Below are 26612 nucleotides of genomic sequence, written 5' to 3' on the forward strand. Positions count from 1 at the left end.
AACTGGGTGATGTGTATTTTGGGGTTGGGGGGGGGGTGTTCAACTCAAGGGGTTTTACCCCAAATTCCTTGTGTGACACCCAGCAGCGCTGAGCCAGAGCGTTAACGATTCAGAGGTGCCCTTTGGGGGGGTCATGTTGGCCTTTTAAGGGGTGTTTTATTTTGGAAATCCTCCTTAATCCCCCCCACCTTCTACCCCCCCCAACCCCTTCTTAATGAACTTCTTGTGCCAACAGTGGGTTGATCCTTTCCCAGACAGATCCCAGCCCTCCAGAGCACTTCCCGCTGTGTCACCAGCTGTGAGTGTTTAAAACAGAGATGAGGGCCCCCAGGTAACAGTTTTAATGTGTTTGGGGGTGAGTTTTGGAGGGGTTTTAATCCTTTAAAGCTGTTTTTTCTCTTAATAAAGGACTGTGGTGCCCGTGGTATCGCTGAGGTTTGGGTGGGAAACTCCTCCAACCCCCTCAGCCTGTTACATCCCCCTCCAGCCTGGGGTCAGCGGGCTGATTTCCTTTCAAACACTTCAAAAAAAGAACCTAAAAACTCAACTCCTGAAGCTTTTCCCTCTAATTAAAGCTCTTGAGGAGGAGGATTTGCATATGAAACTCTTAATGATGCTATTTAAGCCACGATCTCTGTCCCTACTGTGAAACACAGCCCAGAATTAGACTTTCCCTGTGTATAAACTGGGATAGATTCTGGGGAGGGGGGCAGTTAGAGGGCACCCCTTGGCCTTGACCATGCTGAATTGGGCACCATGTCCCCCCTTCCTACTGTTTTTACTGGTTTTTGACTCCCTTTGGTTCCATTTAGGGTGGTGTAATGACACGAGAAACCCCTTAAAACACCAACCTTGCAGCTCTGGGTTGTTCCAAGAGCATTTTTTCCCCCCAAAATCAACCCTTCTTTTTTGGGGGTAGTTTCTTTAGGTCAAGAAGTTCCAACCCTTAAAAAAAATCCCATTTTTTTAAGCCTTTTTCCAGGAGAAATGAACCACACCACAACCCCCAACACTGACCAAACCCACTGGGGAGACTTTTCCTCCAAAAAAAAGATTCTTCTTCATTTTTAATATCAACTGATGTTTAAAAAATACAAACTTGTTTTACAAGAAATTAGCACCATGATCACTTTTTGCTTTGGTTTGGGGGGTGGGAAAGGAAGGGGGGGGGGTGTTTATCCTATTATACATCAGCTGGGAAAAGGATGGTGGGGGGGGAAAGGGGGATTGGTGACACCTGGATTCATGGAGATCCCTGGAAACAGGGAAAAGGGCCAGTACCTCCCAGTTACAATTCCCACCTCCTCTTTTGCTTTTGACCTAAAAAATAGGTCTTTTTTTTTAGGAAGAGAATAAATAAATAAGACTGTGGTTTCCTTATCTCATCTCATTTTGCAGCCTGACCAGCTGGTGGTGGAAAGAACTGGTGCTTCCCAACGGACAGACGGACGGACAGGCGTGAGTCGAGGGGGGGGGGTCGGTTGCAGCCATTCAGTGCAGAAGGGATTGGTGAGTACTCAGGTCCTTAATTTTGGGGGGGGTTTGTAGAGGATTTTGGGGGGGTTTGTAGAAGATTTGGGGGGGAGGGGGGTGTGTGTTTAGAGTTTTCTTTGATATTGGGCTGGGGGAGGGGATTGGGTTGTGTTCTTTTCTTTTAAAAACAAAACAAAAACCACACCAAAAACAACACCCAACAACAACACACCACAAATAAAAAAAACAATTTACAAGAAGCAAACAGGGCCAAGATCCACTCCAAACTCCTGGTCAGCTCCACCAATGTCCATAGGTGCAATATCTACAATGGGCAGGCGCGAGGTCTTCTGCGACCGGTACTCGATCACTGTCTTGCCCCATTTCCCAGTGTGTTTCTGGGGGAGAAAACAAGGGGGGGGGAGGATGGTTTTGAGGTGTTCAGGAGAGGGAAGGGTGGGTTTGACATGTTCAGGAGAGGGAAGGATGGTTTTGAGATGTTCATGAGAGGGAAGGATGGGTTTTGAGATGTTCAGGAGAGGGGGAAGGATGGGTTTTAGGTGTTGAGGATGGGGGAAGGATGGGTTTTAGGTGTTCAGGAGAGGGAAGGATGATTTGAGATGTTCAGGAGAGGGAAGGGTGGGTTTGAGATGTTCAGGATGGGGGAAGGATGGGTTTTAGGTGTTCAGGAGAGGGAAGGATGGTTTTGAGATGTTCAGGAGAGGAAAGGGTGGGTTTGAGATGTTCAGGATGGGGGAAAGATGGGTTTTGGATGTTCAGGATGAGGGAAGGATGGGTTTTGGATGTTCAGGAGGGGGAAAGATGGGTTTTGGATGTTCAGGAGAGGGGGAAAGATGGGGTTTAGGTGTTCAGGAGAGGGAAGGATGGTTTTTAGGTGTTCAGGAGAGGGAAGGGTGGTTTTGAGATGTTCAGGATGGGGGAAGGATGGGTTTTGGATGTTCAAGAGAAGGGGAAGGATGGTTTTAGGTGTTGAGGACGGGGGAAGGATGGGTTTTGGGTGTTCAGGATGGGGGAAGGACAGGTTTTGGGTGTTGAGGATGGGGGAAGGAGGGTTTTAGGTGTTCAGGAGAGGGAAGGATGGTTTTAGGTGTTCAGGAGAGGGGGAAGGAGGGTTTTAGGTGTTCAGGAGAGGGGGAAGGAGGGTTTTAGGTGTTCAGGAGAGGGGGAAGGAGGGTTTTGGATGTTCAGGAGAGGGGGAAGGAGGGTTTTGGATGTTCAGGAGAGGGGAAAGGAGGGTTTTGGGTGTTCAGGAGAGGGGAAAGGAGGGTTTTGGGTGTTCAGGAGGGGGGAAGGAGGGTTTTAGGTGTTCAGGAGAGGGGGAAGGAGGGTTTTGGATGTTCAGGAGAGGGGAAAGGAGGGTTTTGGGTGTTCAGGAGAGGGGAAAGGAGGGTTTTGGGTGTTCAGGAGGGGGGAAGGAGGGTTTTAGGTGTTCAGGAGAGGGGGAAGGACGGGTTTTAGAAGTTCCTCACCCCCACCCAAACACGAACACCAACCTCAGGGGCTTGAACTCCCTTCTTTCACCCCCAGACTCACCGTGCAACCGTCCTCCAGGACGCTGTAGGTGAACCTGCTGTTGCCCTCAGCCCTGATCTCCACGTCGTTGGAGCCTTGGATGAGGATGGCCTTCCTCAGGCTGCCCGTCTCCTCATCCATGTAGGCAACGCTGTTCTTGCAGTGGTAGGTGACGTTCTGGGAGCCTTCAGTGGACAGGAGCCTCAGGAAGGTCATCTGGATGCTGGCAGTGTTGGGAGACAGGTCTTCATCGCCGTAGCTAAACTGGAGGGAGGAGGAGGAGGGATGTTAAAACCTTCAGGTGTTGCCACAGTTCCCTTTTTGAGGGGGTTTCCATATTTTTTTGGGGGTCCTAGGTAAAAATCTCAGCCCAACAGACCCAACTCTAAGCTTTGCCTGTGATCCCCTAGGAATCCCACCCCTTGGAGATGTCCATCAATGAGGAAGGGGACCCCCCCCAAGACCCCTCACCCCAAGGAAAGAGAGTTTCAAGACCCCTCACCTTGAGGAAGGAGGTCCCAAATAACCCTCACCCTGAGGAAGGACGTCCCCACAACACTAACCCCAAGGAAGGAGAGTCCCAAGACCCCTCACCCAGAGGAAGGACCTCCCCAAGACCCCTCACCCTGAGGAAGGACCTCCCCAAGACCCCTCACCCAGAGGAAGGACCTCCCCAAGACCCCTCACCCTGAGGAAGGACCTCCCCAGGACCCCTCACCCTGAGGAAGGACCTCACCCTGAGGAAGGACCTCCCCAAGACCCCTCACCCTGAGGAAGGACCTCACCCTGAGGAAGGACCTCCCCAAGACTCCTCACCCTGAGGAAGGACCTCACCCAGAGGAAGGACCTCCCCAAGACCCCTCACCTAGAGGAAGGACCTCCCCAAGACCCCTCACCCCGAGGAAGGACCTCCCCAAGACCCCTCACCCCGAGGAAGGACCTCCCCAAGACCCCTCACCCCGAGGAAGGACCTCCCCAAGACCCTCTTACCCTGAGGAAGAACCTCCCCAGGACCCCTCACCTAGAGGAAGGACCGTCCCAAGACCCCTCACCCAGAGGAAGGACCTCCCCAAGACCCCTTACCCAGAGGAAGGACCTCACCCAGAGGAAGGACCTCCCCAAGACCCCTCACCCAGAGAAAGGACCTCACCCCGAGGAAGGACCTCCCCAAGACCCCTCACCCCGAGGAAGGACCTCCCCAAGACCCCTTACCCTGAGGAAGGACCTCCCCAGGACCCCTCACCCCGAGGAAGGAGAGTCCCAAGACCCCTTACCCCAAGGAAGGATGCCCCCAACAACCCTCACCCCGAGGAAGGAGACCCCAACACCCCTCGCCCCAAGGAAGGACACCCCAAAACCCCTCACCCTTCCTGTTCCCAGCGTGCAGCACCCACCCAGGGACCCCCCCTTACGTGGAAACCGCCGTTGATGGTCTCTGCGAACCAGACGTGCTTCTTCTCTTTGGTCTTACTGGTCCACCAGTTCTTCCTGGGGATGCTGCTGGGGTTGGGGTAGACGCAGGTCTCGCCCGTCTCCATGTTGCAGAAGACTTTGATGGCATCCAAGGTGCAGCCTTGGTTGGGGTCGATCCAGTAGTCACCTGTAGTGGGGTGTGAGGGGGAGGTTTTGGAGGCTGGAGCATCAAGTGTGGTGGAGGAGAAGGTTCTGGAGGGTGTTTTGGAGGACAGAGCACCAAGTGTGGTGGAGGAGAAGGTTCTGGAGGGTGTTTTGGAGGACAGAGCATCAAGTGTGGTGGAGGAGAAGGTTCTGGAGGGGTGTGAGGGGGAGGTTTTGGAGGCTGGAGCATCAAGTGTGGTGGAGGAGAAGGTTCTGGAGGGGTGTGAGGGGGAGGTTTTAGAGGCTGGAGCATCAAGTATGATGGAGGAGAAGGTTCTGGAGTGTGTTTTGGAGGACAGAGCACCCAGTATGGTGGAGGAGGAGGTTCTGGAGGGTTGTAAGGGTGAGGTTTTGGAGGGCAGAGCACCCAGTGTGGTGGAGGAGAAGGTTCTGGAGGGTTGTAAGGGTGAGGTTTTGGAGGGCAGAGCACCCAGTATGGTGGAGGAGAAGGTTCTGGAGGGGGGGTGAGGGGGAGGTTTTAGAGGCTGGAGCATCAAGTATGATGGAGGAGAAGGTTCTGGAGGGTGTGAGGGGGAGGTTTTGGAGGACAGAGCACCAAGTATGGTGGAGGAGAAGGTTCTGGAAGGCAGGAGGAAGGGGCTGGAGGCTCGTACCGCTCTTCCACTCGGGATGGCAGAGCTTGATGTCGCGACAGGTCCTGGCTGGGTTCTTCTTGGAGCCCTCAGGGCTGCGGATGCTCTCGATCTGGTTGTTGAGGGACTTGAGGGTGGCGTCCACCTCCACGTCGTGTTGCCGCAGGGCGCCGCCGGCCGCCTCATCCGCCCTCATGTACCGGATGGGGTCGGGACCCTTCTCGGTCTGACCCAGCCCGGCGAAAGCCGACATGTCGATACCGGTACCGGGAGGACCAGGAGGACCTGGGGGACCTGGATTTCCAGGAGGACCCTAAGGAAGGAAGGAAGGACACCAGGTGATCCTGCTGGGATGCTCTGGGAAGAGGGGAGCATCCCCTTTCCCTGTGGAGCTTTAATCTACTCACCGCGGGACCTGGTTCGCCGCTCCGGCCGCGGGGCCCGGGGGGACCGATGGGGCCAGGCATACCGTTGGAGCCATCTTTGCCAGAGGGGCCAACAGGGCCAGGGGGACCCTGGGAGAGACCCCCCAAATCATGGGGGGGGAATGGGTCAGGTTGATCTGAGACCCCACAGCAGGGAAGAGGCTGGGGAGCTGTTAGCAGGACTTACCCTGGGACCGGAGGGACCGGCGGGACCAGCAGCACCCTGGTCTCCAGAAGGACCCTGAGGGAGAAGCAGGGAGGGATGGTTAGGGCTCCTCATCCAGTTTTTGGGGTGTTCTCAGCTTCTGCAGGGCCTCAGGGCTCCATCTGTTGCCTCCACCACCCCAAAAGAGCCACATCTGACCCCTCTTCTCCCAACACTTACGGGTGGGCCGGGGAGCCCCTGGAGCCCGGTGAAGCCGCGGTGACCCTTCAGCCCCCTCTCTCCAGCCTCTCCTGTCTCACCCTTGTCACCACGGGGTCCTTGGGGACCCTAGAAGGGGGACAAAGAGACAAGTCAGACTCAAGGTGGCAAACATCCCCCACCCACCCACCCACCCACTGCAGGGTGGGACCCCAGCCGCCACTCACCGGCATTCCTCGAGCGCCAGCAGGACCGGAGGGACCCATGGGACCTTGTGCACCCTGGGGACAGAGAGTCAAGTCATCGCTGCACGGGGTGCCAGGGGTGCTCCCTTCACCCCAATCCCCCCTCCCCAAATCCCAGACCTCACCCCCTCTCCCACAAACTCACCGCCTCTCCTCTGTCTCCTTGTTTCCCAGTGGGACCAACCGGACCAGGAGCACCAGGAGCACCGGGAGCACCGGGAGCGCCGACGGGACCGGTCTCACCACGATCACCCTGTGCCAGGACAAGGGAGTGCTCAGAGCTGGAGGAGTTTGGGCTGGATCAAGGTGGGGGTACGTTGGGGTTGGGGGGGGTAAACTCACCTTCACCCCAGCTGCACCGTCTCTGCCAGGGGGGCCGTCGGAGCCGGGGTTACCCTGGGAAGAGGAGAGGAGGAGTAAAGGATGGAGCAGGGGGAGAAGCTTCCAGAATGTATGGGGAGGGGGGTTCTCCAGCCATGGGATGGGCTGTGTTTGGGGTTATAGGGGTGTCACCCCCCCACCCTTTTGCACCCACTCACCTCACGTCCAGGTTCACCAGCAGGACCAGTCAGACCAGGGGGACCCACAGGGCCGGGGGGGCCGCGGTCCCCAGCAGATCCAGGTGCTCCTTGTTTCCCAGGTTCTCCCTAAATGAGGGGGTGGGGGGAGCACCCAAAATTAATCCATGATACAAGGGGTGTGAGCCCATCCCCTCACCCTGCTCCTCCCCCAGTTTAAGGCTGTCACCCCCCAACCAAATACATCTCGGTTCTACCATACTGGCACTGCACCCCCCACCCAGAATGGGGGTCCCTGGGGTGCTCCAGCTGGCTCAGAGGGGGTTGGTGACCCCCCCCCCCCAACTTCTTACAGCCCCCCAGGGCTTCAGCACCCTCTGCCCACCCTACTCAGGCTTCAGAGCACCCAAACTGATGATGCTGAGGTCAGGAAGTCTCTGCCAGATCTTGAGACCCCCCCTAAAAAGGGGGCTGAGCCTGGTTTTGGGGAGGGGGGGGGTCACAACTCACCGATGGCCCTGGCAGCCCGGGGAAGCCCCTCTCACCACGCTGCCCGGGCAGCCCCACGATGCCACGTTGTCCTGCCAGACCTTGGGGGCCAGGGGGGCCGTCAGGACCCTATGGGGAGGCAAAGAGGGGTGCAAGGGGGGGGGGTTAGACCAGGTAGGGTGGGGGCAGAGCATGGAAAGAGGTGTTCCCCCCCCAGAAAGCCCCCACGTACCGCAGGCCCATCCTCTCCAGGTTCACCTTTCTCCCCGGGGGGACCGGCAGGGCCTTGGAGACCGGGGTCACCGGCACGGCCCGGGGGTCCGGCGTCACCACGAGCACCCTTGGGCCCATCCTTGCCAGCAGATCCAGGGGGGCCAGGGGGGCCTGGGTTACCCTGTGGGGGGAGGAGATGGGGTTGGGGGGGAGCAGAGGCGGCTTCTCCACCTACATCCCCCAAATCCCAGCACCACCAGCTCGCCTCTGCGCCTGGAGACCCTCAAAAAGCTCCTTCCTGGGGGGCTGAGGAGCTGCCTGGATGCCCCCCAAATGGTCCTGGATGCCCCCCAGATGATCCTGGATGCTCCCAGTTATCCCACCTGACCCCTAAATGGTCCTGGATGCGCCCAAGTGATCCTTGCTGCCCCCCAAGTGATCCTTGCTGCCCCCCAAATGAGCCCAGCTGCCCCCTGAGCAATCCCTGCTGCTCCCCAAAGCATCCCAGATGCTCCCAGTCATCCCAACTGACCCCTAAATGGTCCTGAATGCCCCCCAGATGATTCTGGATGCTCCCAGTCATCCCACCTGACCCCTAAATGGTCCTGGATGCACCCAAGTGATCCTTGCTGCCCCCCCAAGTGATCCCTGCTGCCCACCAAATGAGCCCAGCTGCCCCCTGAGCAATCCCTGCTGCCCCCCAAAGCATCCCAGATGCTCCCAGTCATCCCAACTGACCCCCAAATGGTCCTGGATGTGCCCAAGTGATCTCAGCTGCCCCCCAAGTGATCTCAGCTGCCCCCCAAGTTATCCCAGTTGCCTCCCAAGTGATCCCAGATGCTCCCAGTCATCCCCCACCTGACCCCTAAATGGTCCTGGATGTGCCCAAGTGATCCCTGCTGCCCCCCCAAGTGATCCCAGCTGCCCCCTGAGCGATCCCAGCTGCCCCCCAAGTGATCCCAGCTGCCCCCCCAACTCACATTAGGGCCAGGTGGTCCAACACGTCCAGCAGCTCCAGGGAATCCAGTGGCTCCCTGGGGAAGGAGAGGAGGAAGGTGGCTCAGACGCTGCACCATGCACCCCACAAGCACCCCCACCCACAGCCCCCCATACTCACAGGGGGGCCCTGGGCACCTCGGGCTCCTTTGGGACCAGTTACACCAGTTGGACCCTGTGGAGAGAAGGAAAACTAGTTAGAAACATACTGGGACAGGGGGGAAAACATACTGGGATGGGGGAGAATGGGACCCCTGTGGGGGGGGGGTCTGACCCTCATTTTGGGGTGCCCCAGCTGTACCCACCTGTGGGCCAGGTGCACCAGAGGGACCTTGTGGACCGGGAGCTCCAGCATCACCCTTCTGCCCGGGTTCTCCTTGTTCTCCTTTGGCTCCTGGTTGCCCATCAGCACCCTGGGGGGGTGCAGCCACCATGAGTGGGGTTCAGCCACCAAAAGTGGGGTTCAGCTGCCATGAGGGAGGGGGGTTCAGCCACCCCTGTGCCCACACCAGGCGGAAGGGGGCCGAATACTCACCGGGGGACCAGCAAATCCAGCGGGACCGGGGGCACCGGGCTCACCACGCTCACCCTGGGGAGGGGGGAGATGGGGGGTAAATGGGGGGGGGACACACAGGGGGGAGCCAGGTGATGCTGTTTTGGGGGGGTGTTGGGACTCACAGGGGCACCACGGGCACCAGCGGCGCCGGATGGACCAGGGGGGCCGGATTCACCCTGGGAAAGAAAAGAGGGGGAGTTATGGGGTATGGGGGGAGTGGCTGGGTCACCCCTTGGTTGGGGAGTTATGGGGGGGAGCGGATGGGTCACCCCTCAGTTGGGGTCTGGGGGGGCTGGCTGGGCTCTCACCTTCTCGCCATTGGGGCCAGCGGGGCCGGGGGGGCCGATGGGACCTGTCAGACCCTGTGAGGGGGGACAGGGGGACACAGATGAGGATGAGGCCACCGTGAGCATCCCCCACCCACCATCCCACCCTCACCCCTCCCCAGCCACCCCCCACCCACCATCCTATCCTCACCCCTCCCCAGCCACCCCCCACCCACCATCCCACCCTCACCCCTCACCAGCCACCCCCCACCCACCATCCCATCCTCACCCCTCCCCAGCCACCCCACACCCACCATCCCACCCACCACCCACCATCCCACCCTCCCCCCTCCCCAGCCACCCTGCTGCACCCATCACCCCGTCCCACTCACTCGTGCGCCGTCCTTCCCGGGGGCTCCTTCTGGCCCTTTCTCTCCCACATCTCCCTATGGGATTGAGGCAGAAGCAGAGTTAAGCTTGAGCTGAGACCTGACACCACTCAAGACACCTCCAGCCACCCCCCTCACTTACCCTGTCTCCCTTGGGACCGGCGATACCGGCTGCTCCTCTCTCACCGGGCATCCCCTGCAGCCCTGGGGGGCCTTGGGCACCGTTGGGGCCAGCTGGTCCAGTGGCACCCTACAAGGGAATGAGGGTGTGGGTTTTGGGGTGCTGTTCCCCCCCCCAAAAACCCCATACACCCACCCCTTGTCCCCCCCCACACACACCCTTAGCACCCACCTTGGGTCCGTCGGTGCCCGGTGTGCCGGGGAGCCCGCGGGGTCCTTGCAAACCTTGTGCACCAGGAGAGCCACGTTCACCAGGGAAGCCACGTTCACCCTGGGGTGGGGGAGGACCAGAGGTGGGGGAGAAGCCACGAGGCCACGGTGAGGGTCACCCATGTCCTTTAACACCCACGTCCCCAAGGACCAGGCTGGCCAGAGCACCCATCACCACCGAAAGGGATGGGTGGGATGGAGGAGCCACCAGGACTGGGGGAGCCGATGGCCCTGGGTGGAGTCAGATGGGCTCCACCAACCCCCTTGAGCCCCCCAAAAACCCCCCCATGGGATGGGGTGAGGCATCATGTCCCCCTTATTTTGGGGGAGAAGGGGGGGATACATGCTACTTACTCTGGGACCAACAAGACCGGGGGCACCAGCTTCTCCAGGAACACCCTGTGACCAGGGAAAAAGAGTTGGGGGGCAGTTCCAGGGGGGGGGTCTTATCCCTCCCACCCCCCAACTTTGCAGCCAGGGGTTCCCCAAGAGGAGGGAAAAGTGGGGGTCTCACCTGATCTCCGGGTTTGCCGCTCTCTCCGGGGGGACCTGGTGGCCCGGGAAGCCCCTGGGTTGGGTTGGGGTGGGGGGGGGGAAATCAGTGAGCACAGCAGCAGTGAGACCCCCCCCCCTCCAAGGATAGGGGTGACTCCACCCCTACCCTGGCACCCCAATTTTAGCCCCCTCTCCCTTCCTTCCACTCACCTGGAAGCCAGAGGGTCCGGGGGCTCCTTGTTCTCCCCTCTCACCAGCAGGACCCTGTGGGATGGGTGATGCTGAAGCACCCCAAAACCTCCCAGGGGGGTTCACCCTTCACCCCCCCCCCACATTCTGGGAATCAAGGGGACCCCAAAAACCTCACACAGCCCCACATCACAAGAGCCAGACAGCACAGAAGCTCCATCCTTTGCCTGGATGTGGGTGGACTCCAAACCCTCACCCCCCCCCCATCCCCTCACACACCCCCCCCCCAAAATCTCAGGTGGGGACACTCACGGCAGGTCCGGGGGGGCCAGCAGCTCCTGTCTCACCATCCTTCCCAGGGAGACCCTATGGAGGAGAAACCCCACCCCTGAGCTCCAGGAGTGATGCTCCAGACCCCCCCCGTGCCTCAGTTTCCCCACTCAGGGGATTGAGGTGCAGGAGGAACCCCAAGATCTGGGGGGAGGCTGGTGTTTTGGGGGGGGGGGGGAACAGCTCACCCTCAGCCCTGGAGCTCCAGGGAGTCCTTTCTCACCAGCTTTTCCAGCTTCACCCTAAAGAGGGAGGAGAGAGGCCACGGTGATGGGCTCCATGGGGGGGTCCCAGCCCCAGTTTTTGGGGGTGTGGGGTGTGTGTGGGGGTGATACTCACATTGGCACCTTTGGGACCAGGGAACCCCATCACACCAGGCTGGCCACGAGCACCCTGGGGGCCGGGGGGGCCAGGGCGCCCATCCTCACCCGGAGCACCCTGTGGGGAAGATTTTGGGGTGGGGTGGGGGGGGACACACATTAGTGGGGACCCCTCCACACTGAACACCCCCACCCCCACCCCAGAGCATCACTTACGGTTGGGCCGACTTTGCCTTGAGGACCAGCGTCGCCTGGGCGGCCCGTGAGCCCCTGTGGAGGGGGGGGGAAGAGATTTGGGGGGGAGGTGAGGGGTCACCACACACCCCACCCTGCCCCCCCACCTGGGACTCGCAGGGGTGCACCCGACCCCAGGCCCACAGAGCATCTTCACCCCCAAAAGTGCCTTTGACACCCCCCCCAAATGAGCAGCTCAGCACCAAAGGGTGTCTTGGCTAACCCCAAATCCAGCTTGGTGACCCCCCAAAAGCACCTTATGGACCCCCAAATCCAGATTAGTGACCCCCAAAAGCACCTTATGGACCCACAAATCCATCTTAGTGACCCCATAAGAACCTTGTGGACCCCAAATCCAGCTTGGTGACCCCAAAAAGCACCTTATGGACCCCCAAATCCAGATTAGTGACCCCATAAGAACCTTGTGGACCCCAAATGCATCTTGGTGACCCCCCAAAAGCACCTTGTGGACCTCAAAAACACCTTATGGACCTCAAATCCATTTTGGTGACCCCCCCAAGAACATCCTATGGACCCTAAATCCACCTTGGTGACCCCAAGAGCACCTTATGGACCCCAAAAGCACCTTGTGGACCCCAAGTCCATCTTGGTGACCCCCCTCAAATCACCCAAAGACCCTCCCTGTGGACCCCAGCAGGTCCTCCCAGTATCACCCCCATCCCCACATCACCCTGCCCAGGCCGAGCTCCCCCCAAATCTCACCAGGGACCCCCTCTCCCACCCTGCTCTGCCCCCCATGGGGGTGCAGCACCCACCCCCCCAAAGCTCTTACCCTGGCTCCGGGCAGTCCGGGCTCTCCGGGGCGCCCGGGGTCACCAGTAGCACCCTTGGGACCCGCCAGGCCAGCGGGGCCACGCTCGCCTGGAGCACCCTGTGTGTGTTGGGGGGGGGAAAAGGGGTGAATATGGGGAGGTTTAGGGGGGTCTTACCCCTCTGACCCCCTCCCCATCACCCCAACATCCCCACCTTAGGTCCAGCCAGCCCATCCTGCCCGGGGAAGCCGCGATTGCCAGGAGCACCCTGTGGAGGAAGAGGAGGATGAGTGAATTTTGGGGGGGGGTGAAGAGGAAGAGGAAGGTTTTGGGGTCCAGCACCCCATTGGAGGGGTCTGGGGGGGGTCACACACCCTCTCTCCAGGTGGTCCCACAGGTCCAGCAGCGCCGGGTTCACCACGGGCGCCTCTCTTGCCTTCCTCACCAGCTGGCCCAGGGGCACCTTGGGGTCCTGCAGGTCCCTGAGGAAGAGGAGGAGGAAAAAAAAAGGGGTCACCTTCCTCCCTAATCCCCTGGGAAGGGAATGGGGGGGGTGGAGGAAGGGTGGGAGGGGGGGGTCTTCAAGCCCCCCGCCATGCCACGTGTCCCGTTGGCGCCGGAGCCGGGCGGCCGCCGCGGCGGGGATCCCACCAGAGCATTGAGGCTGCTTAATGAACCGAGGGGGGAATGGCCCCGGAGAAGGGGGGGGGGGGCACGAACACAGAGGCTATTGTTGGTCCCCCCCCCACCCCCCCAAACCCGGGGGAGGGGGGGACGCTGCCCCTCGAGGGGCCTCGTTAGGGGAAGAGGTTCGTTTGCTGCCGCCAACGAGCCGCTGCGGCTCTGGATGGGGAGAGAGGGGATGTGGGAGGGGGAGACCTGACCAACCCCCCACCCAACAAGCCAAAGGGGGGTCGTGCTGGCGGGGGGGGGGGGTTGGATGTGGCCCCCCCACCCCCCCAAACTCACCGTCTCGCCCTTGGGGCCCTGTTCACCCTTGAATCCTGCGATGCCGGGTTCTCCCTGCGGGGAGAGGGGGATGGTGGCACCTCTCCTCAGCCTCAGCCCTGGCCCCATCCTCATCCTCAGCCCCGGTCCCATCTTCATCCTCATCCTCAGCCCTGGCCTCATCCTCATCCTCAGCCCTGGCCCCATCCTCATTTTCATCCTCACCCCTGGCCCCATACTCATCTTCATCCTCATCCTCATCCTCATCCTCACCCCCACCCCATCTTCATCTTCATCCTCATCCTCATCTTCATCCTCATCCCTGGCCCCATCCTCATCTTCATCCTCATCCTCAGCCCTGGCCCCATCCTCATATTCATCCTCATCTTCATCCTCACCCCCTTGCCCCATCCTCATCTTCATCCTCATCCTCATCTTCATCCTCACCCCCTTGCCCCATCCTCATCTTCATCCTCATCCTCATCTTCATCCTCATCCTCATCTTCATCCTCAGCCCTGGCCCCATCCTCATCTTCATCCTCATCCTCATCTTCATCCTCATCCTTGTCCCCATCCTCATCCTCAGCCCTGTCCCCATCTTCATCCCTGTCATCATCTTCATCTTCATCCCTGTCCCCATCCTCATCCTCATCCCCATCCTCATCCCTGTCCTTATCTTCATCCCTGTCCCCATCCTCATCCTCACCCCTGTGCTCAGCCCCATCTTCCTTCCCACCCCCTCACTCCTCCCCCACCCTCATCCCTGTCCCACCCCATCCCCATCCCCCCCGGTGACCCAGGCGTCACCCGTTGGGGGGTCCCGGCCGCGGCCCCTCTCGGGGGGCTGGGGGGTCTCTCACCGTCTGTCCCTTGGGGCCCAGCGGGCCGGTGGCTCCCTGGGGTCCGGGGGGGCCGCGGGGGCCGGGGAAGCCTGGAGCACCAGCGATGCCGGGGGCTCCCTGCGGGCAGCCAGCGCCGTCGGGGGGGCACCCCACAGCTGTGCCCCCCCAACCTGGGGCCTCCCCCCGCGTCCCTGCGGCACCCAGCGCCCCACATCCCCCTCCAGCCCCCAACCCCCCCATCCTCAGTGTCCCCCAGCATCCCCCAGTACCTCCCAGTACCTCCCAGCACCCCACATTCCCCAGCTTCCCCCCACCAGCCCCCAAACTCACCAGCCCCAGTGTCCCCCAGCATCCCCCAGTACCTCCCAGCGCCCCACATCCCCCACCAGCCCCCCACATCCCCCACCAGCCCCCAACCCCACCAGCCCCAGTGTCCCCCAGCATCCCCCAGCACCTCCCAGCACCCCACATTGCCCAGCTTCCCCCCACCCCCCAGCACCCCACATCCCCCCATGTCCCCCAGCATCCCCCAGTACCTCCCAGCACCCCCACATCCCCCAGCACCCCACATTCCCCACCAGTACCCCCCAGTACCTCCCAGCACCCCCCCACCATCCATCCTCCAGTGTCCCCCAGAACCCTCCATCCCCCCCCAGCACCCCACATTCCCCACCAGTACCCCCCAGTACCTCCCAGCACCCCCCCACCATCCATCCTCCAGTGTCCCCCAGAACCCTCCATCCCCCCCCCAGCACCCCACATTCCCCACCAGTACCCCCCAGTACCTCCCAGCACCCCCCCACCATCCATCCTCCAGTGTCCCCCAGAACCCTCCATCCCCCCCCAGCACCCCACATTCCCCACCAGTACCCCCCAGTACCTCCCAGCACCCCCACATCCCCCAGCACCCCACATTCCTCAGCACCCCCCCCAGTACCTCCCAGCACCTCCCACCATCCATCCTCCAGTGTCCCCCAGAACCCTCCATCCCCCCCCAGCACCCCACATTCCCCAGCACCCCTCCCAGTCCCTCCCAACACCCCCCAGTCCCCCCATACTCACAGCCGAGCCCTTGGCGCCGGGGATGCCGTCAGTGCCGGGGTTGCCCTACGAGCAGACAGCCCTGAGCCCCCCGTGCCTCAGTTTCCCCACCACCTCCCAGAGCGCAGCCCCTTCCCCCCCTGGCTGGCAGGCCAGGGGACAGGGGGGGACACTGCTGGGGGGTGGGGAGGGGGACAGGGAGGGGGGGGACACAGAGTGATGTCACCTACGGGTGCGCCGGCGGGGCCGGGAGAGCCGGGGGTGCCGGATTCACCGCGGGGACCCTGGGCACCCTCAGGACCTCGTGCGCCGGTGGGACCAGCTTCACCCTGGGGAGAGGGGGGGGAAGATGGGGTGGGGGTGGGGGTAAGGGGGAGCACAGAGCCAGCACCACCCGTGCCTCAGTTTCCCCCAGCACCACCCGTGCCTCAGTTTCCCCTCACCTGGCTGCACCCCTCTTACCTTGGAGCCGGGGGCGCCGGGGAAGCCGGGGGCTCCAGCTGGTCCAACGGGTCCCTTAGAGGGGGGAAAAGAGAGTGAGGGGTCTGGCCAGGTTTTGGGGGGGGTCCCAGGGGACCCCAAAACCCCCCCCTGGAGTGACAGAGGGGCTGGGGAGCACTTTACTTACAGGGGGTCCAGCCGGGCCGGGGAGACCGTCGTTACCACGAGCACCCTGGAGTGGGGGGGAGGGGGGGGTTTAGGGGGGACACGGTGGTTTTGGGGGGCACTGGGGGGGGGACACCCCCTCCCAGCAACAGCAGCCCCCCCGCCATGGGGGGGGCCCCCAACAGGGGCCACACTCACCGCAGCGCCCGAGGGGCCGGGACGTCCTCGCTCGCCGGGCAGCCCGCGGGGACCCTGGGGTGGGGGGGACACACGGGGTGGGGGGGTGGGGGGGTCAGGGTCGGTGGTGCCCCCACAGATGCACCCCCTGTTTCCCCTTGTCCCACCCCAAAGACCCCCCCCATACACACCCACATCCATCTCGTGCCTCAGTTTCCCCAGTTCCCAGCCCAAAGACACCCCCCACCCTTCTCATGCCCCAGTTTCCCCAAGTCCCTCACCAAGACCCCCCCAAACCTACTCCCTTGTGCCTCAGTTTACCCAAGTCCCCCCCAAGACCCCCCCACACCCACTCCCTTGTGCCTCAGTTTCCCCATGTCCCCCCCAAAGTCCCTCCACACCCACACCCATCTCGTGCCTCAGTTTCCCCATGCCCCCCCCAAAGTTCCCCCCACACCCACTCCCTTGTGCCTCAGTTTCCCCATGTCCCCCCAAAGACCCCCCACACCCACACCCATCTCATGCCTCAGTTTCCCCATGTCCCCCCTTAAAGTCGTCCCCCCACTCCCTTGTGCCTCAGTTTCCCCATGTCCCCCCCCACACCCACTCCCTTGTGCCTCAGTTTCCCCAAGTCCCCCCCCAAAGTCCCCCCCACCCCCACTCCCTCGTGCCTCAGTTTCCCCTTGTCCCACCCCAAAGACCCCCACACCCCCCACACCCTTCTCATGCCTCAGTTTCCCCATGTCCCCCCTTAAAGTCGTCCCCCCCACTCCCTTGTGCCTCAGTTTCCCCATGTCCCCCCAAAGACCCCCCCACACCCACTCCCTCGTGCCTCAGTTTCCCCTGTCCCCCCCAAACACTCACCATAGGTCCAGGTGATCCGTTCTCTCCAGGGGACCCAGATTCTCCCTATGGGGAAATGGGTGGGGGGATGGGGTGTGGTGAGTCCCCTGGGGGGGGGTGAGGGGGTGCAGCACCCCAACACCCCGGTGCTGGGCACCCCACCAGCCCCGACACCCCAGCGATGGGCACCCAGCCCCTACCTTGGCTCCGGGAGCTCCTGCTTCTCCTTTGGTGCCATCCAACCCGGGGTAACCCTGGGGACAGAGAGATTTTGGGGGGTTGGGGGGGGATTTGGGGGGCACTGGGGGGGTGGAGGGGGGTGTGGGAGTTTGGGGGGGGGCACTTACCCTGTGTCCTTTCACTCCAGGGAGCCCAGGGGTCCCGGGGAAGCCTCGAGCACCCTGTGAAGGAGAGGAGAGAGAGGGGGATGAGGGGTGTTTTGGGGGGGACAGGGGGGGTCCCCCATCCTTTGGGGGGGGTCGGGGGGGGGGTGCTGCCTCACCTGGGGGCCAGGGGGGCCACGCTCTCCAGATTTCCCAGGTTTGCCAGTCTCACCCTGCAGAGATTTTGGGGTTGGGGGGGGGGGGAGGATTTTAAAATCAAGGTCATTGGTGTGATGAGTTGCCTGTTCTCAAGGCCACTGGTGTAACGAGCTGCCCGTTCTCAGATGGGGGGGGGTGGGGGTGAGGGGACACACGTGACACACTCACATCATCACCAGGTTTCCCAGGGGGTCCTGGGGGTCCCCGAGGACCCATCGGACCCTAAAAGAAAAGAGGGGGGGGGTCAGAGAGGGAGGGGTGAGGGGTACGTCCCCTTTGGGGGGGTGGGGGGGGTAAGGGGTTGGGGGGGTTTTGGGGGGGTCACTCACAGCAGCGCCAGGCTCTCCAGGCTCTCCAGGGTTGCCTTGAAATCCTTGGGGACCCTGGAAGGGAGAGGGGGTGTCAGGGGGGGGGTGTCCACCTGGGGACCCCCAAATCTGGGGGGGGGTGTTGGGGAGGGGTAGGGGGGGTACTTACAGGAGCACCAGAAGGTCCAGGAGGGCCACGGGGTCCCATGGGGCCCTGGGAGGAGGAGGAAAGGAGGGAGGGGGGGATAAGTGTCACAAGGTGGGGGGGTGCACCCCCCCCCCCCAAACCAAGGGGGTACCCCCAATTGGGGAGGGGTCCCCGCTGTGGGTGATGCAGGGATGCTGTGAGCAGGGATGGGATGAGGTATCCCCAGGGATGGGGGGGAATCTCAGTGTGGGGGGGAGATCCCAATCCCCAGGGGGGGTGTCTCGGTTTTGGGGGGGGGTCCTGGGGGGGGGGGGGGGGTGTCTCGGTTTTGGGGGGGGGGGGTCCCTTACCATGGGTCCCTGCATGACGCCCATCTGGGCTCCTCCAGCCTTCTCATCGAAGCCCCCTGCCATCTGTGCTGCGAAGTTCTGCAAGGGAGGGGGGGGAGAGGGAGGGGGCTGAGCACCCCAGCACCCCCCCCCCAAAAATACCCCACCCCCCCCTTCTGTTCCCACCCCCCACCCCCCCAAATACTCACCCCACCGAGGCCAGGGGGACCAGGGGGACCAGGGGGTCCGGGGGGTCCAGGGTTTCCAGGGGTTCCAGGTTCTCCATCCCTACCTCTGGGGCCAGGAGCACCCTGAGGAGGAGGAAGGGGGGGGGTCATCAGTGCAGTGAGTGTGTCAGTTCTCTGCAGCACCCCACTGGTAATGGGGTGGGGAGTTAATTGGGGGAGGGGGGGTTGGTTGGTGGTACCTTCTCTCCTTTCTCACCACGGTCCCCTCGTTGTCCCTGTTCACCTGCCGGGCCCTGAGGGGGGAAATGAGGAGGGGGGGGGGTGTCAGTAATCCCCCCCCATCCCCCTTCAACCCCCCCTCTCCTTCCCTCTCCCAAATATTCCAGCAATGTGCCCTCAGGAACACGCTCCCACCTGTGGTCCCGGAGGCCCTCGGGGTCCTACAACCTGTGGGGGGGGGGGAAGATAAAGAAGAGGGGGGGGTGAGATGGGTACAGCTAAAGGAGGGACCCCCCCCAAATCATCCCTGTGATTTTTGGGGGGTCCCATCACCCCCCACCCCATGTTTAGGGTACTTACATCTTTGATGTCACCGGGTTCCCCCTTCTGTCCCTGCAAAGCAAAGGGTGGGGTGAGCCAAGGGGGGGGCACCCCAAAATTCCCACACCCCCCCCCACAAGGTGATATCCCACCCCCCTAAAGTGATGCCCACCCCCCCCCCCCCCCCAAAATAAGGGGGACCCCAACCCCTATGGAGCCTCTTGCCCCATATGGATACTGAGGGTCCTGCCTTGAGTTCACCCCCCCCTCATTTTGGGGTCCCCCCCCCCAATTTGGTCTCACGGTGGGGGGGTCACAACCCCCAGACTCACCTTGGGGCCGGGTTGCCCTGTTGGGGAAAGAGAAATGAGGAGAAATTAGTGGGGGGGGCACAATTTGGGGGGTGGGGGGGACACAGACAGACAGACAGACAGACGAGGTGCCTCCAGCCCCCAGCTGGGGGGGGGGGGTGATGCTCCTGGGGGGTGTGGGGGGGCTGTGGGGCCAAACCGGGGGGCACAGGAGCGCAGGGGGCTCCCCCGAAGCGGGGTGTTGGGTTTTGGGGGGGGGGGCAAAGCGGGGTTCAGCATGCAATTGGGGGGGGGGTGATGGATGGGTGGATGCTCAACCCCCCCATCACCCTGGGGGGGGGCAGGATGGGATAACATAGGCAATTGGGGGGGGGGGGAAGGAAGGTGGGGATCCCCAGTGGGGGGGTCACATCCCTTCCCAAGGGGGGGGTTCCCATCATCCCATGTGAAGTATCACAATTTGGGGGGGGGGTACCCCATTTAATCCTCCCTTTAAGCTGCCTGTTGTCAGGGGGGGTGTTATACACCCCCCCCATTCCCTAGAAAACCCCCCCAATAAACCCATCTTCCCATTAAAACCCCCCAAATCCCCCCCCAATCCCAACATTACCCCCCAAATCCCAACATCCCCCCTAAATTCCCCCCAAATCCCAAAATCCCTCCCTAAAATCCCCCCCCAAAATCTCAATGTTACCCCCCAAATCCCAAAATTCCTCCCCAGATCCCAACTTTACCCCCCCAAATCCCAACATCCCCCCCCAAATCTCAACATCTCCCCCCCAAATCCCTAAATCCTCCCCCCAAATCCTAACATCCCCCCCAAATCTCAACATCCCTCTCCAAATCCTAACATTATCCCCCAAATCCCCCCCAAATCCCAACATCCCCCCCAAAATCTCAACTTTACCCACCAACCCCTAAATCCCCCCCCAAAATCCCAACATTCCCCCCAAATCTCAACATCCTCCCCTAAATCTCAACTTTACCCCCCCAAATCCCTAAATCCTCCCCCTCCAAATCCCAACATCCCCCAAAAATCTCAACCCCCCCCAAATCTCAACTTTACCCCCCCAGATCCCTAAATCCCCCCTAAATCCCAACATCCCCCCTAAATCCCCCCTAAATCCCAACATCCCCCCAAATCCCCACATCCCCCCAAACTCCCTCCAAATCGCCCCCCAATCCCAACATCCCCCCAAATCTCACCCCCCCCAAAATCTCAACTTTACCCCCTCAAATCCCTAAATCCCCCCAAATCCCAACATCCCCCCCAAATCTCAACACCCCCCCAAATCTCAACTTTACCCCCTCAAATCCCTAAATCCCCCCAAATCCCAACATCCCCCCAAAATCTCACCTCCCTCCCCCAAAGCTCAACTTTACCCCCCCAAATCCCTAAATCCCCCCCAAATCCCAACATCCCCCCAAATCTCAACCCCCCCTAAGTCTCAACTTTACCCCACCCCAAATCCCTAAATCCCCCCCAAATCCCAACATCCCCCCCAAATCTCAACACCCCCCCAAATCTCAACTTTACCCCCCCAGATCCCTAAATCCCCCCAAATCCCAACATCCCCCCCCAAATCTCACCCCTCCCCCCTCCAAATCTCAACTTTACCCCACCCCAAATCCCTAAATCCCCCCAAATCCCAACATCCCTCCCCAAATCTCACCCCTCCCCCCTCCAAATCTCAACTTTACCCCCCCAAATCCCTAAATCCCCCCAAATCCCAACACCCCCGCCCCCCTCTTCTGGGATGATGTGAACCAGGGACCCCCCCTTGCTCCCATATTGCCTGTATCCCTGGGATGCTCCCATCATCCCAAAGCCCCATCACCACCTTCCCCTATTTAGAGGGCGGGGAGAGGTGTGGGGAGGGGGGGATGGTTTTTAGGGGGGGGTGGGGGGCAAGGAAGGGCCCCAACCGCTGTGCTGGCCGGGGGGGCAGACGGGGCAGCACTCTCCGAAGGGGATCTCGGGGCTGGGGCAGTCCCGCAGCTCCTCGCAGACGATGTCATCGCACAGGACGGTCCCCGTGTCGCACACGCAGATCCGGCAGGGCTCCGGCTTCCACACGTCCTTGTCGCGATAGGTCCGACCCTCCTGCAGGCAGCTGCCTGCCTCGGCTGCGGGGAGATGCGGGGGAGGGGGTGGGGAAGGCGAGGAGGGGGGGATAGGGAAGGTTATCCCACCCCCCGCATCATCCTCCCCCCATCCCCAATCCCACTGGTGGTCCCCAGTGGGATGAGGGGTGGGAGTGGGGTGAGCTGTGGGATGGATCCATCACTGGGATGGGATCCAGCATCATAGGGGGGTGATACCCCCCAAAGAGATTTTGGGGGGGGGTGATGGGGAAGGTTATCCCCCCCTCAAATGCCATCTTCAATCCATCAATCCCATGGGAAGGGGGTTGGAAGCAGGTGGCCCATGGGATGGATCCATCACTGGGATGGGATCCAGCATCATAGGGGGGTGATACCCCCCAAAGAGATTTTGGGGGGGGGTGATGGGGAAGGTGAGCCCCCCCAAGAGATTTGGGGGGGGGTATTGGGAAGGTTTCCCCCCCCCTCAAATCCCATCTTCCCTCCATCAATCCCATGGGAAGGGGGTTGGAAGCAGGTGGCCCATGGGATGGATCCATCACTGAGATGGGATCCAGCATCACAGGGGGGTGACACCCCCAAAGAGATTTGGGGGGGGTATTGGGAAGGTTCCCCCCCCCCCCCCCCCCAAATCCCATCTTCCCTCCATCAATCCCATGGGAAGGGGGTTGGAACCAGGTGGCCCATGGGATGGATGCATCACTGGGACTGGATCCATCATCATGGGGGGGTGACACCCCCCTAAAGAGATTTTTGGGGGGGTGATGGGGAAGGTTATCCCCCCCAAGAGATTTGGGGGGGGCATGGGGAAGGTTTCCACCCCCACACACACTTCCAATCCCATCTTTCCTCCCTTGATCCCATGGGAAGGGGGGTGGGAGTGGGGTGACCCATGGGATGGATCCATCATCATAGGGGGGTGACACCCCCAAAGAGATTTTTGGGGGGGGTATGGGGAAGGTTATCCCCCCAAGAAATTTTGGGGGGGGGTATAGGGAAGGTTCCCCCACCCCCAATCCCACTGATGCTCTGTTGGTCCAGTGGGAAGGGGAGTGGAAGTGGGATGGATCCAGCACTGGGATGGGATCCAGAACCATGGCTGGGGTGATGGGGAAGGTTACCCCCCCCAAGAGAATTTGGGGGGGCATAGGGAAGTTTATATCACACCTTCCCCCCCCCAAAATCCCATCTTCCCTCCATTGATCCAGTGGGAAGGGGGTTGGAAGTGGGGTGGGATGGATACATCACTGGGATGGGATCCAGCATCATGGGGGGGGTGACACCCCATACACCCCCCAATGAGATTTTGGGGGATGGGGGGCAAGGATAGGGAAGGTTATATCCCCCACCCCCCCAATCCCACTTTTCCTCCATCAATCCCATGGGAAGGGGGTTGGAAGTGGGGTGGGATGGACCCATCATCCATCACTGGGATGGGATCCATCACTGAGATGGGATCCAGCATCATGGGGGGGAGGGGGGGTGACACCCCCAAAGAGATTTGGGGGTGGGGGCAGCATTGGGAAGGTTCCCCCCCCCTCAAATCCCATCTTCCCTCCATCAATCCCATGGGAAGGGGGTTGGAAGCAGGTGGCCCATGGGATGGATCCATCACTGGGACCGGATCCATCATCATGGGGGGGTGACACCCCCAAAGAGATTTGGGGGGGGGGGTGATGAGGAAGCTTATCCCCCCCAAGAGATTTGGGGGGGTTCCCCCCCCCCCCCCCACTTCCAATCCCATCTTTCCTCCCTTGATCCCATGGGAAGGGGGGTGGGAGTGGGGTGACCCATGGGATGGATCCATCACTGAGATGGGATCCAGCATCATGGGGGGGGTGACATCTCCCCCCCCAAAATCTCTTGGGGGGGGGGGGTCATGGGGCAGCAAGGGGTTTCCAGCGTGAAGCAAGGGGTGCTCTGTGTGCCCCCCATCCCCAAATCCTGGGTGTTTCCCCCTCCCTTGGGTGCTGGGTGTCCCCCCTCCCTTGGGGACGCTCAGTGTGTCCCCACAGCCCACGAAGCTCCAGTGGGTGGGTGGGTTTGGGGTGGGGGCAGCATCCTCGGTGTCCCCAGGATATGGGGGGGAGGGGGGAGGATGGGGTCCCCAGGCTGCACCCCGGGGTCCCCAGAGGGGTCCCTGAGATGTGTCCCCAAGGAGGTGACTGGGTGTCCCCCTGGGGTGGGACACAGGTGTTCCCAAGGAGATGCCCTGGTGTCCCCCAGGGTCCCCAGGATGTGTCCCCAAGGAGGTGAGCTGGTGTGTGTCCCCCCCCCCAACCCTGGGATGTCCCCCAGTGTCCCCAGGGATCCTGGGATGTCCCCCAGTGTCCCCAGTGCGTCACCCAGTGTCCCCTGGGATGGGACACAGGTGTCCCCAAGGAGATGCCCTGGTGGCCCCCAGGGATGGGCTCCTCCAGTGGTCCCAAGGAGGTGGCACTGGGGGTCCCCAGGATGTGGCCCAGGGTCCCCGTTGTCCCCCAGTGTCCCCAAACCATGACACAGGGTCCCCAGGTGATGCCCTGGGGTCCCCAGGCCAGTCCCCACAGCCCCCAGGATGTGGCCCAGCACCCCCAGGACCCCCCCCACCCCCAACCCCCTGTCCCCAGCTGCACCCTGTGTCCCCAGCTGGACCCCCCCTGCCAATCCCCAGGCTGCCCCCCGGGTCTCCCCCAGACTGTCCCCTGCTGTGCCCCCCCAGACTGTCCCCTGCTGTGTCCTCCCCACTGAACCCCACTGTCCATCTGCCCCCCCAAACCCCCCCACCTTCCCCTGCCTGTTCCCCAGGGTCACCCACTGCGCCCCCCAAACCTGTCCCCAGTATCTCCCAGTGTCCCCAGACCAGCCCCAGTGTTCCCAGACTGGTTCCAGTGTCCCCACGCTGTCGTGCCCTCCCCCCCCCCAAATCTGCTTCTCCCTCCAAGCTGCCCCCCCCATCCTCAAACCTGTCCCCAGTCTCCCCAGTATCTCCCCAGTGTCCCCAGTGTCCCCCCAGTCTCCCCAGTATCTCCCAGTGTCCCCAGACTGGTCCCAATGTCCTCACACTGTTGTGCCCCCCCAAGCTTCCCCCCTCCTCAAATCTCCCCCCCACCATCCTCAAACCTGTCCCCAGTGTCCCCAGTGTCCCCATACTGGTCCCAGTATCGCCACACTGTTGTGCCCCTGCCCCCCCAAGCTGCCCCCCCCATCCTCAAACCTGTCCCCAGTATCTCCCCAGTCTCCCCAGTATCTCCCCAGTCTCCCCAGTGTCTCCCCAGTCTCCCCAGTGTCCCCATACCGGTCCCAGTATCCCCTCGCGGTTGTGCCCCCCCCCTCCAACCTGTTTCCTCCCCCATCCTCAAACCTCTCCCCAGTATCTCCCCAGTGTCCACAGTATCTCCCCAGTCTCCCCAGTGTCTCCCCAGTCTCCCCAGTGTCCCCACATCGGTCCCAGTATCCCCACGCTGTTGTGCCCCCCCCTCCAACCTGTTTCCCCCCCATCCTTAAACCTGTCCCCAGTGTCTCCCCAGTCTCCCCAGTATCTCCCCAGTGTCTCCCCAGTGTCCCCAGTGTCCCCATACCAGTCCCAGTATCCCCTCGCTATTGTGCCCCCCCCAACCTGTTTCCCCCCCCATCCTTAAACCTGTCCCCAGTGTCTCCCCAGTGTCCCCAGTATCTCCCCAGTGTCCCTAGTATCTCCCCAGTCTCCCCAGTCTCCCCAGTGTCCCCATACCAGTCCCAGCAATCCCTCGCTGTTGTGCCCCCTCCAACCTGTTTCCCCCCCCATCCTTAAACCTGTCCCCAGTATCCCCAGTGTCTCCCCAGTGTCCCCAGTGTCTCCCCAGTGTCCCCACACCGGTCCCAGTATCCCCACACTCTCACCCCCTCCCAAAACCACCCCCCAAACTCTTCTCCAACTTTCCCCATTCATCCCAAACTCCCCCCCCTTAAACTCCACATCCCCCCCAACTTCCCCCCCCCAACCCTCCCCATCCCCCCCAAAGACCCCCCAAAAAGACCCCCTCTAACCCTCTCCACCCCCCCAAACCTCTCCCACCCCCCCAAAATCCTCCCCCACTCCCCTTGCGCTCTGCGCCCCCCCCCCCCCACTCCCCAAGTGCCACGCTGTCCCCCAGCCCCCCCCCCCCCCCAAAAAAAACACCCCACCCCCCACCCCCCCCCTTTCATCCCGGCTACTCACGGAGGTCCCGGTCCTGCGCTGCGCTGCGGCTGAGGAAGAGGAGGAGGAGGAGGAAGGCTGCGGAGGGCAGCGGGCGGCGGCCGGGCATGGCGAGGCGGCGGCTGCGCCCCTCACCGTGCGTCGGGCCGAGCAGTGCCCGCACCGCGCCCGCACCAGCGTATATGTCCCGGAGAGGCTCCCCCCACCCCCCCCCCCCCCCCGCATCCCCCACACCCCCCTCCCCCCCCGCCCCGCATCCCCCCCCCCCCCCCCCAACCTCCTCTACACACACACCCCGGGCTGTGTAACCCGAGATGGGACAGCCCCCCCCCCCCCCCCCCAAAGTCCCCCCACACCCCCCCCCTTCTCTCCTCTCCCCTCCCCTCCCCTCCCTCCTCCTCCTCTCCGGGATGGGGCCAGGGAGGGGGCGGGGGGAGGGGGGGGCGGGATGTGTGTTGGGGGTATGAGGAGGGGGGGGACTGGCCCACACGACCCCCCCCCAACATGGGTCCCAGACTTGCCCCTCCCCCCTTTTCTCCCCCCCCCCCGCCCCCATCACATCCCAGGGAGTGAGACCCCCCCCCCCATCTGTCTTCTGGGGGTCGTGTGTCCCCCCCCCCAACACTCCATCCCATCTCGGGGACCCCCCCATTCCGACCCCTCAGGGGAGGCTGAGGCCCCCCCATCTCATCCTATCCTGGGGGTGTCCGTCCCGTGTCCCCCCCCCCCCCGCTCTGTTCTGGGGGTCCTGGGAAGAGTGAACCCCACCCCCACCCCCCCAGCATTCCATCCCACCTCGGGGACCCCCCCTTCCACCCCCCTCAAGGGAGTCTGAGACCCCCCCCATCCCACCTCGGGGACCCCCCTTCCACCCCCTCAAGGGAGTCTGAGACCCCCCCATCCCATCTCGGGGACCCCCCTTCCACCCCCCTCAAGGGAGTCTGAGACCCCCCCCCATCCCATCTTGGGGACCCCCCTTCCACCCCCCTCAGGGGAGTCTGAGACCCCCCCATCCCATCTCGGGGACCCCTGCCCCCCACTTCAGGGGAGTCTGAGGCCCCCCCCCCCCCTCCCATCCCATCCCATCCCATTCCATTCCTGGGGTCACCCCCCACTCTG

The 26612-nt window shown here is 62.1% G+C and overlaps 1 protein-coding gene across 1 annotated transcript; it reads right to left on the reverse strand.

Moving 5' to 3' along the window:
* Positions 1-1724: 1724 nt before the first annotated feature.
* Positions 1725-25602, reverse strand: COL2A1 (collagen type II alpha 1 chain; the record flags this gene model as incomplete). The annotated part of the gene is made up of 54 exons (XM_084277206.1): positions 1725-1871; positions 3028-3270; positions 4419-4606; positions 5238-5529; positions 5624-5731; positions 5829-5882; positions 6027-6134; positions 6233-6286; positions 6396-6503; positions 6593-6646; positions 6790-6897; positions 7279-7386; positions 7490-7651; positions 8451-8504; positions 8588-8641; positions 8772-8879; positions 9002-9055; positions 9145-9198; positions 9331-9384; positions 9681-9734; positions 9820-9927; positions 10030-10128; positions 10422-10466; positions 10582-10635; positions 10773-10826; positions 11064-11117; positions 11270-11323; positions 11421-11519; positions 11618-11671; positions 12429-12527; positions 12623-12676; positions 12783-12890; positions 13378-13431; positions 14217-14315; positions 15261-15305; positions 15470-15568; positions 15702-15755; positions 15868-15912; positions 16044-16097; positions 16887-16931; positions 17066-17119; positions 17213-17266; positions 17368-17421; positions 17576-17629; positions 17737-17790; positions 17885-17929; positions 18214-18291; positions 18402-18503; positions 18620-18673; positions 18795-18827; positions 18960-18992; positions 19253-19269; positions 21158-21358; positions 25515-25602. The coding sequence occupies 54 exons, from the start codon at positions 25600-25602 to the stop codon at positions 1725-1727; spliced, it is 4464 nt and encodes a 1487-aa protein (XP_084133332.1).
* Between the last annotated feature and the right edge of the window lie 1010 nt (positions 25603-26612).

The sequence above is a fragment of the Gallinula chloropus genome, assembly GCF_964237585.1.
Source record: "Gallinula chloropus genome assembly, chromosome: 31".
Classification (NCBI taxonomy): Eukaryota; Metazoa; Chordata; class Aves; order Gruiformes; family Rallidae; genus Gallinula; species Gallinula chloropus.